Raw genomic sequence first — 12,032 nt, forward strand, 5'->3', positions numbered from 1 at the left:
GTAACTGACTGTTTTGGTCATGCCCACTGTACGTATTTGACATGCGACTGACCTACCTGTTTTATGGCATCTCCGCTCATATTTCTTTACTCCGTGAACACAACCCTTCACCGCTCGCCTAAACCTCTCGTACACAGTACAACACATTTAACCCTAATAACTCACCGATGTAAGGGTTAGGCCACATTATTCTACGGGACCCATTAGAGCGCAGATTGGTGTAATGGCTTCCAATAATTAGAGGGTTACATTTTAATATTATTGAGGAATGACAAGTAATAGGATGGATTACGAAATATATAGATGTTTGAATAAAGTTATTTCAAAGTGATTGCAAATATTTTTCTACCTTTTGAGTAGGTGTCTCATATTATTTTGTAGAATAGATAAACAGCTCATGAAATAACATTGGAAAACAGAACAGGTTTTTATACACTATTAAAGTACATTGGATAGTACTTACAGTGGATCAGGGTATTGTTGCTTGTTTAAATATAATAGCTGGCTCAACTCTTCTTAATTCACTTTATAGTGGTCTGACTTCCACACCCTTTGATTTTCATAGTTTTCATAAGGCGATAAGAGAGAAAAACAGCAAAAATGGTCACCCATCCATTATAAATAGTATATGTACAGCTTAACCTTAGCTTTCGTCTATGCGGGAATTATTTTTATACAAGTTCAAAGTATGTAGCGGCCTTAAGTGGTTAACGTTGATATTTCTGAGCAAATGACTCGTAATTAATAATCTGTCGAAAGCAGAAGGATTAATCATTATCCCGCAGAACTCACTAATGACGACTTAGTGAAATTGTGAGCGTTCTAACAGTGGCTTCGGTTTTCAGTTATTAGTTTTCGTGGCTAAGTACCAACAGGCGGTGGCTCATAAGGTTAAGCAGCGGTCGTTAGTAGATTCTCATCATCCTCCGAGCCTTTTTCCAAACTATGTTGGGGTCGGCTTCCAGTCTAACCGGATTCAGCTGAGCACCAGTGCTTTACAAGAAGCGACTGCCTATCTGACCTCCTCAACCCAGTTACCCGGGCAACCCGATACCCTTTGGTTAGACTGGTGTCAGACTTACTGGCTTCTGACTACCCGTACTGCCAAGGATGTTCAATGACAGCCGGGACCTACAGTTTAACGTGCCATGAAACACAGTCATTGGTGTCTAAGATATACTTAGAAAATACATACAAACTTGGAAAAGTTGTTGTGGTCGTTAGTAGATTCTGAAAGCATATTAAATCAGTGGACCACGCCTGTCATTTGAACATCTTTGGCAGTCATTGCTATAAATCAGAAGCCAGAAAGGCTGAAAACCAGTTGTACCAAGGGATAAAAAATAGGCCATAGCCTTCTTCGATAAGTGGGCTAGTTGTATAAATCTGTATTTTTTTCAAATCGGTTCTGTAGTTCCTAAAATTAGGGCCTTCAAACGAACAAACTCTTGACTTTATTGTATTAGGATACACACTTAGTTCATTGATTAATTTGCTATCAAACTGCTACATTTACGGTTGAATTTTCCCATTGTGAAAAAAGCCTCATTTTCAATAAGCAGCATTGTGGGATAACATCGTAATAAAAGCCTGCGGGCCCCTGGGCCCCTGGCACTTTTAAATAGGTCATGCCGCCCGGGGACCGTGATTTTATTATGGTTTACATTTTCGCTCGGATTTGTAGAAACATCGTGGAAAAACATTATGTTTTCTAATTAGAAACGAGTGTTATGAAACACCTGTCATATAACAAAATATAACTTTTTCTGGTAGTAGATAATGTAATATGAAATGAAAGGTAACTTTGAAAGGTTCTTTATATGCTGTTATAATGAACATGTATGGGAGTTACTTATGTACTCATAGAGGTGCTCATGGCTAAGTAACAGCCACCGGCGTCTATTTATCTTAAGGTTAAGTAACACTTGACGCGGTCAGTCCGTGGATGGGTGACCATGTTCTTATGAAGAGTTCCGCTGTGTTTCGGAAGATAAATTAATTTTGTGAGTACCGGTTGCCATTTGAAAATTTTTGGCTGTCGTTACCGGTCGTCAGAAGTCAGAAAGACTAACAACCAATCTTACCAAGGGACATCGGGTTGCCCTTGTCACTGGTTTGAGGAGGTCACAAAGGCAGTCGCTCTATGTAAAACACTGGTCCTCAGCTGCATTTGTTTAGGCTAGAAAAGTCTGAGAGGTAATAGGTAGATGTCAATGAGTCCGTAATGAGATTCAGTGACTCCATACTTTCATAACTGAATCTTACAAGTTAATGAGCTACATTTTCGCAATCCATGTAAATAACAAGATCTGAGTCGGTCGACCGCGCCGACATACATATAATATAGCTTGTTACTACTGAGCTTAAGACATTTTCTTCACTTGCCTGGCTTCTGAGACAGCCTAGTTTTTGTTGCAAACACTAATCATTATGAATGTCACTGTTGGTACTGAGTTCATTCATCCACGAGCTCCAAGGTTGAATGGATGTGTAAGGACTTAGCGTTATGTCTGTCTATCTTGTATCTTATTTTTGCGGTAATTTTCTTACTTCCTTATTTCCAACAGTATATCCTTCAGCGTCCATTCCCCTCTATCACTCGTCATATTAACATTCACTCTCTTCTTTTTCGTGTCGTCTCTTAGGTGGTCTATCCATCTTTTCTCTGGTCTTCCTCTCCCTCTCCGATTTCGTGTCCTCTCTTTGTCAATCCATCCATTTTTGCGTCGGTCTTCCTCTCACTCTCTATCCACTCTTTGTGGCATGTGTTTCATCCCTCCTCTTGACATTCCCTTACCTTCCTTGCGTCCTGTTCACCACATTCGTTAAAAGTCTTGTCGGTCTATTTAGCAAGCTAAGGCCCGGTTGTTCGTACGTTACGGTCAAGTTAAAGTTAAAATTTTATCATTGTCAATTTTGACCACGGTTAATTTGTTATATTATGAAATTTTAACGTTCAACAACGCTTTTTGAATTTATACCCTGTTAATTTTACTGTAACTAGAATTTAACCCTAACCTTGACGTAACCGAGCTTTGAACAACCGGGCCTAAGTTAATAAAAAATATTAACAAACGCCTTTCAAAGAAGATAGACTGACAAACATGAAAAAAATAAGCCTAAACAACGTATGAATATCGATTTTCCTAACAAAAGCCTTTGGGTGTTGTTTAATGTTTATATTTCATTTTTAGCGGCTATTGTCCGTTGTACATACATTGATGGATTCACTTGTTTAACGTCTACAGTTAATATGGACGGGCTTTTGTTTATATTGTAGCCAGAGGTTTTATCGACATCGACTCCTAATGGCATTAATATTTTGGTAGAGGATTATTGAGCTTGTAAATATTATAGATTAATTAATATTTACTTAGTTATATAGAGACACATAAGAAGAACATGAAAGCGAAAAGTAGCTTGTTTCTTGTGTTGAAGAGGAAGAATTAAGGAGACATAGAAAGTGTGTAGAAAAGAACATTACGTAAAAGAATTAAAAAATAAATCGTATGTTTTTTTCAATGTTTTTATCTCTACTGGTACTAATTGATAAAGTGTCTTGTAATTGCCCATTTATAAAAATGGTACTGCAGGATACTTTATAAAAAGGTATGCTACCCATATCCTTCGACCCGCAGGCGAAATCACAGGAAACATACTATTGGAATATAAAGCGCTGTCACCTGTATAAATCGCTGCAAATCGGATTCCATCCATTAGCTATCCGCTAGTTGTTCGTAATCCAGTTCAGCTATTAAGCCGCTTTTCTGGTCTACGCCACTTTGATTAGCAACTACGAATATAGGTGAGAATTGTATATTTTTCTACGAGGCTTAAGCAATAGGATTATATGGTTTGGAATGAAGACGTATTGTTGTCTTTAAAGTTAATAATTTCAAATATTTCAATTGCTAGATGAATTGCTTTTTGGTTAAGAGCACCCAATCAAACTGTCGGCCGACTAAAAAGTCTGCAAACACATTTTTATCAAATTCAAGTATGACAATTTTCCTCAAATTATTTCGGCGGTGTACATCAATCATCATTCTCCGTGTGAGAGGGGGCTTGTACCCAGCAGTGGGCCAATAAAAAGGCTGTAACAATATCAGTACATGAATCAAAATCAAAATGATATCTAATAAGCATTCTACAAATACTGCTACGTTGCAATTCCACCTAAACAGCATTGTGAGACCACATTTTCACCTCCCAAACACCGGGCAGTGAACCTCACACATCGATCGTAACATCCAAACTCCTACCATGTATGCAATCAAAAAATTTTCGCGTTGGGGAGGCCAAATTCCGCACGAGTTTTGCTTGGAAGTTTTTATGGGGGGGAGAAGTGGGGGGTTAATCCGGCAGCCGTCCTAATGAGGAGCAAGCACGTTAAGTACCAAGTTTTTGGACTGGCTTTGAGAGTTAAAAGGGATTACGGGGGAAGTTATTGATGTAGGTATGTATGTTTTTGTAGATGATATGTTTATGTTGGCTACGTGTGTGCGGCGGGTAGGTACCTAAGTATATGGCTGAAAAGATTGTATATTTGAACGAGAAACCTTTTGATCTTTGTTTCTGGAACTGATTAAGACAAAAGGCTGCATTTTGATGTGACATTGATGTGATCTTTACCATATAGGTACTTTTTAGATTTCTTTGGCCATATACAATCTGATGCTCAAAGATTCAGTCTGCCTTATGAACTCTGCCAAAAAAAAAAATTCTTTAAAATCTCACAATTTTATAATACAGGAGATGCTGCGAACATCGTCTAGTCGCTATACAAACATTAACATGTTTCTATACAGTTGTTTACAAAACGAAGTGGCAAACATCTCGAATCAGTACATTTTTACGTTATTTTTCGGTAAAACCGGCAACGGGCACGTTCGTACGTGTCACAGAATAGATCACCTTGATATTAACATATACATTATTTATTTATCTAGATTGTACCGTAAACGTGTTACGAAAAATTTCGAAGAAAATGTTAATAGGTATACTTTAAAATTGATGGGTGATGAAATACTTGATGGGTTTTGAGATGAAGCGTCTTTTTAAACGTAAATGTTGAATTTTGGATCTGTGCTTTTGAATTTTGAGGAGTTTCGTTGTTTGGAGCCAATCAGTTCAAACACTGCTGTTTGCAGTCGGAACTGCGCAAAGCTTGAGCAATAACATGAGATTATACAAAAAACGTTAATTACAATATGAGACCTGAACCTACTTAATAATAAATTAGGGAATGCTGTAGATTTAAGTTCATCAGATTCACACAAAACTCTATCTAATCGAATCTAAATTACTTCCATCACTGATTACACAAGGGAACAAAATTAGACTTTTTTTGTGTTGCATGAAATTTTACGACTTTTGTTTACTAATTCGAGGTCGCTGATTTCAAATCTACCCACATTTTTTTTCTAACAGCTTTAGTTTTTGAGATACAGCTATTGATCGTATGTTCGAACTAGTTACACTTAAATTACATAAAACAGAGCATTTTATTTAAAAAGTATATTATTTTTGCTATTTCTATGTTGCAAAATAATTGTGAAAATGATACTAACTAATTCTGTAATATTTGTGGTGAATATACATTTAAAGATTGTAGACTAAGCGTGTCGGAGTTCTTGAAACGGGTGGACTTTGAGTTCTTTGGATTTTCTTTGGACACCTGCGACAGGTACCTACTGGGTGTCTCAAAATGGTATGTAAAACATGCGTCGAATCTTTAAGGTTATGAAAAAATAAGAAAAGACCCCATTTCAAGTAACAAACACATATGATCTGGCGAGAACCCACGAATCATTAGGTAGTTTTTCTGCGTGGTTGATATGAACGGCAATAACAAAATAAAACGGTCCAAATGGATTTACCCTAACTTGTTATCTACTACTTCATCTTAATAAAGGTGCTACTACCTTTGTACATCAAACTAGGGTCATGAAACAATTTGTAAAAGCTCTGAACAAAAATCTATATCTATACATATAATAAATCTGTAGAAAAGTAATTTTTGTACATTGAAGAAATTGACAAAAAAAATAGCCAGCATGTTAAAGGATAACTAACAGAACCCATTTCCATCATTTTTGTAATTTTTGTCTGTTTGTCTGTTTATCTGTTTGTTTGTTCGGGATTCACGTAAAATCTACGAATTAAATGCAGATAATGCTTATATACAAAAATTCTACGTAACTTGGGGTATTACTTAGTTTTTGTTTTATCGAAATCGATTCACTCTATCAAAAGATATGATTAATTTTGTGAATTCAAGATGTAAAATATTACGACACGCAATGTATTTGTCAAAACTGTACATTTGAATGTTGTACTTATATTAGTTGATCGGCCTATTATTAACCTTTACACAGAAAATCACACCTTCATATGTAACTTCGGAAGAAAAAAAAATGAAAATTGTGTTTAGCCAAGGTTAAAGTAGCTCCATCTGTGGTATCTGTGGTAAATAAAATACATCAAATTAGTCAAAGGTGCGAGGTGGTAAATGACAATATTACCATACATTCTTTATAGAGGAAATTTATTTCAACAGATGGAGTTGTGTATTTTCCGTAATTCACCATATTTTAACACGTAGTGTAATTTTTCGATAGACATTTCAATAGTGTTTGTCAGTTTGCCGTGCCACATCAAAATCCAACTATAATTATTACCTTGATGAAAAGAAAATGAATAGTTCTCAGCCAAATTTAAAACGGTGCCATCTAAATTATTTTTTGAACATTATGTCAAAAATGATGACTTTAGTGGAACAATTAATTATCATTTAAAGTTACAGATGGAGTTCATATCAGGATTTTTTCATAAACATAGTTTAGCTTCATCATCAGCTTATCGCAGTCCACTGCTGGACATAGGCCTCTCCAAGTGCACGCCACTGAGATCGATTTTCGGCTGCTTATCGTTAGTTTAGCTTATCTTTCACTAATGTGTGGCCTTAAAACAAATTACTTTGAGTGAGTAGTATTAAGTAGACCTTAATTATTTTTTCTGATGCAAAATATGTAAACTTAATCCTAGAAGAAATGAGGATCTATCTCTCGCAAGCGCTGCTAAGCGTGAGGTAGGTAATGTAGGATTCTGTAGCTTTAAGAACAAGCCCAGATACAAAGTGCAGATAAGAAATGGGAGCTTTCTCTATTTAATACCATACACACGTAAAATGCTTTATGTGTCTAAAAACGTACAAATTACGCGCCGCATACCAGAGACATGCTTACTTTCAACTTCTGATCGCAAATACACTGTTCACGATTACGAACAGTCTCAGTACGACCCGAGCCAAGTCTAAAAAATACCTTTTATATAAAACTACGTTTGATGTCATTTAATCACAAAGACAGAATTGTTCTCTGTTGCAAATCCTATCCACCTATATCCTATCCTAATCCAGAATGCATTGCAGGTGTGCATAGCACAAAAACCAATGGTATCCTATTCGAGAAGTCAAAAGAGTTGATCTGCCAACGTCGCCATCAGAATTACATTCATCGTTGAATGAGGTGAATAAATTTTCAGAAACCACAATAACAGTAGGAGCCAAAGCGTATTATCGCTTCATAGAGCTCTGATTGGCCCCAGGTGACCAAGTCAGGTCTGATTTGTTCGTTCATCAGATCTTTGAAAGTGTTTCGGTGGATACTTACTTACTGTCGTCCTGTTTACGTGTGACTCAAAATATACGGCCTCCGCAAGGGCGAAATTTTCCCGGTGTGCGGTAGTGACGCACAGTATACAACACTTATGTTTCTTTTGATTTGCTGGCTCCACCAAGAAATGACAAATTGCGAGCGTACATTTTGAAAATCTTGGCAAAACTGCAGGTTTCAAGTACGAACACATGAAGTGGACTCTCACAGATACGTACATTTTGCCTATTCGTGAACTAATGCAAATATTTCGGTGGAGTCCCGGCTTAGGCCACCACGCGTGCGCGCCGCGAGCGCGCTGCAAATGCCGCAGGGCAGCAAAACGCGACGCTCACGCAGCGCGCTCGCGACGCACGCGCGACGCCCGCGCTACTCACACGCCCGAGGATCACGCACGCCTAATGTGGGGTCAGCCTTACCATAGTGAGTAAGTGAAACTATCCTACCCTATGCGCCTGCTGATGATGATGACTCATTTTATCATCCATCCAGCTATTCCCCAACTATGTTGGTGTTAGCTTCCAATCACCGAATCTGTTTGAGTACCAATATTTTGCTTGGAGCAACTACCTATCTACCTATCTTCAATACAGTCAACTACACTAGACGATATCCATGGTAAGACTGACAGACTTTCTGGCTTCTGATTAGTCGCAGCAGCTGCAGAAAATTTACAAATGACAGCTTTGTCAGACTCAAAGCATATAGACATAGATTATATATAGCTGTTTCCTGTGAAAATTACTTACGCACAATACGTAATAATTTTCCAAATTGGCTGACTGGATCCAGAGATATTCACAACGTCACAAACTTTACTTCTTTTGTTTAGATAAATGGTCACATCCACAACACAACCTTGATCAATGAATCTATGCGACTGCTAAGTGCTAATCCTAATTTTTTATACTGTCACGTGAAAGAATGCACCTACGGGATAAGTAGTATTTTGACTATTCTATATTGCCCACGCAGACGAAGTTGCGGGCAACAGCTAGTGCTCAATATATATCTAAAAAGTCCCATAATTTGAGTATAGAGAAACTAAAAGCCGGAATTTCTGATGGTCCACAAATAAGGTGGTTGATGTAAGTGTAAGTTTCATAATTACATGACCGATATCGAAAAAAATGCCTGAAACGAATTCGTTTGGATTGCACAAAATTTTCTATCAAACAAAATGGATGAAAATATATTCAAATCACTTTGAACAGATGTTTTCGGCTTGGTTGTAATATGAGCATCAAGGTATACTTCCTCCTTAGCCATTTCGACCATTTCCCTGAAAATCTATGTGATCTCAGAGAAGAACAACGCGAACGGTTCCATCAAGATATTCGGACTATGGAAAAGCGGTCCCAGGGTCATTGGAATGCCAACATGATGGCGAACTACTGTTGCAGCATTAAAGACAGCCCTAGTGAACCGAATCAAGCTAGAAAATCTTATAAAAGAAAGTTTTTTGATGCTTAATTGTTGTTCTTCTGCTGTTTTTTGTTAATAAAATTGTGTTTTTCTTGAAAATCACGTTTTGTTGATATCTCAAAAACTAAAGCAAATACACAATACAAATACAGAAATTCTGACTTCAGATCTTCAATTAGCAGCCCAAAAATATACAATATTGGTCGTAATATTTTATGCAACAAAAATCTTGTTCCCTTGTGTTATCCTAAATTTCTGATTTTTTCGTGCCATTTCTTTGAATGATGGAGAACAGGTTAACATGCAATGCTCATTTCCAGGTGCTAGCAGCTCTCGCAGTATCCTTAGCCCCGTTCTCAGCAGGTCTCGGCAAGGGGTACAGCTCACCAGCCATAGCCTCGCTGCAAGGACCTGGCGCTAACGCCACGAGGAGGGACTTTCAGCTGACTGATCAGCAAGCGTCTTGGCTGGCTTCGCTGTCTTTCCTTGGTGAGTTTTTTTGGAACCCTTTAGCCTATTTGAAGATTTTATGTAGAACCCTATTGTTCTATGAAACTAGAAAAAAAGGAATGGAGTAAAGTTCGGTAATTTATATTAATGAGAGAATTAGGGTAAACACGCATGTCATCCACTGTATGGAAAATAAAAGCTTGTCACTTTTGTAGCTGATGTTAGTTCTGTAGAAAGGGAAAATATTCCACTAGTGATTATAAATAATTCGTTGAGAATTGATCCAACGTCTGATTAAGGGCTGGAATCATTTTTACACTCTTACATTTTTAAATTTCAGCCCATATAGTAGTAGCAACTTCTGCGACCAAGATAGCAATAAATATAATGCTATTAACTAAAAATAAAACATAAATAAAATCGCTATTGAAAACATTTAGCCAAGCCCCACAGATCCCATAATTCCTTTTAAAACAAAAACGTAATAATAGGATTATGACAATCCTCTTTTCGTTAAAAGCAGATAGAAGCAAAAATTAACAATATCTATTGCTGGGCTGTAAATCCCGACCTTGGACTGAAAGGAATTTAATTAAAAGTCTTGAAGTTCCAGCACAGAGATATTTACTGTATAGTAGTGTCATGTCATGCTGAAGTTTCTTCATAAATTAAAGTGAGGTCTAATGTTTTGGCATATTTTGTGGCCATTTGTGGTTATAATAATATTTAATAGCCAAAGAAACTAATTCCTGAATAATTATAAGTAGCCGTGTTACCATCTAGACTTTCACATCTCCCCTTGGAATCAGCTCAGCCTACGTGACATGTACAAACAAAAATAGTTCCTTGCTTAATTATATAATCAGTTAACATTATGAAAATTACTTTGCAATAAACTAGCAGTTTACTCGCGGTTTCATCCATATCCTGGAATAACTTGTTCTCGTACCCTTACAAAAAATAGCCTATGTTACTCGCGAATAAATTAGCTTCCCAACAGATATAGAAGTACCTAGTCCTACCCAGACCTACCCAGGGCCTTTAGGGTACAAACCAAAAGTGTAACCTCCTTATTTTATTAGTACAGAATTATAGTAACGACTTTTTTTATGAGAAATCATCAAATGACCCCTCCCGCTGTCGGTTATCAGCGTGAGGGAGTGTCAGACTCTTACTGACTAAAACCCATCATGTTCCTTCTTAAGCTCTTTACGCACCAAGGCCGTGGTAACTATTCCCAACAATCCCGCAGCCTTTCTAGGACGCTCAACCACACACCGTTTCTTCCAGGTGCCCTCTTCGGCGGCATGGCAGGTGGAGCCGCGATGCGCCACGGGCGTCGCCGCGTGCTCTCATTGGCTGCGGCACCTTGCAGCCTGTCCTGGCTTCTCACGACGGTAGCCACGTCAGTTCGGATGATGTGCATCACTGCATTCCTGGGGGGATTCTGCTGTTCTATATTGACTATGCTGTCTCAGGTTGGTGGTGATCTTATTTTTTTTAAGTCTTTCCATTTTTTCATCTATATTTTTTTTTCTTGCTTACTTTTTAAGTTACATGGCGACAGGAATATAACATTACTTGTTAGGGACCAATGTCAAAATTCTATCGATAGTACGTAAAACGACAGATAGATTGAATATTGGGAGCGGCTGCTGTTCAGTAACTTACATTCTTTATGTTATTTTGTATACTAAAGATAGAATTTTGACAAAAGCCCCATGAATAATGTCATCTCTCTATAGAAATTGGCCGTAAAAACTACATACATTATGGCAATCAAGTTTCTCAGTGATTGTTACGAAAATCATTCTGACTAACGTGGCTACCTCGGTGAAAAGCCAGGATAGGCTATAAGGTGCCGCGATGCGTCACGGGCGTCGCCGCGTCCTCTCATTGGCTGCGGCACCTTGCAGCCTGTCGTGGCTTCTCACCTCGGTAGCCACGTCAGTTCGAATGATGTGCATCACTGCCTTCCTGGGGGGATTCTGCTGTTCTATATTGACGATGCTGTCTCAGGTTGGTGCTGGACTTAAGTTTCTTGAATTCTATCCATCTTTCCATTATTTTTAATAGCGGTCTGTTTTATTTTTGAAAAAGTTTCTTATTATGATATCTATTGTTTTGCTAGATATAGAATTTCGAATTTAGCTACCTACAAATAATATAAAATAACCATCTCAAGTGAGAAAATCAATCGCTGTAAAATGAAACAATGCAATCATCTACATAGTTTGTAGACCTCGTTCTAAAGCAATTTACTTGTCCCTGAAAACTTGAAATACGCTCAAACATCAGATAAAGACATCTGTCAAATTAGAAGTTAAGCGAAATTATTTGTACGGACCTTTCAATTTATAACAAATTCACTAAAGCAAAATAGACTCTCTGTCTACTATTATAGAGTCGAATATCCTTTGGCAATATCTCGAAGGACCGTTTTCCTAGCCCGCATGTTTCATACAATTAGTGGGGTGACCA

General features: G+C 37.7%; 1 protein-coding gene across 1 annotated transcript in view; it reads left to right on the plus strand.

Moving 5' to 3' along the window:
* The window catches only part of LOC110382372 (facilitated trehalose transporter Tret1), a 42,407-nt gene that overhangs the window by 26,654 nt on the left and 3,721 nt on the right, over window positions 1-12,032 (plus strand). Inside the window, exons 3-4 of the mRNA XM_064041302.1 lie at window positions 9,422-9,590; window positions 10,842-11,029. Of these exons, the coding sequence (XP_063897372.1) occupies window positions 9,422-9,590; window positions 10,842-11,029 (357 nt within the window). The remainder of the gene's footprint in view (window positions 1-9,421; window positions 9,591-10,841; window positions 11,030-12,032) is intronic.

The sequence above is a fragment of the Helicoverpa armigera genome, chromosome 24, assembly GCF_030705265.1.
Source record: "Helicoverpa armigera isolate CAAS_96S chromosome 24, ASM3070526v1, whole genome shotgun sequence".
In the NCBI taxonomy this organism is placed as follows: Eukaryota; Metazoa; Arthropoda; class Insecta; order Lepidoptera; family Noctuidae; genus Helicoverpa; species Helicoverpa armigera.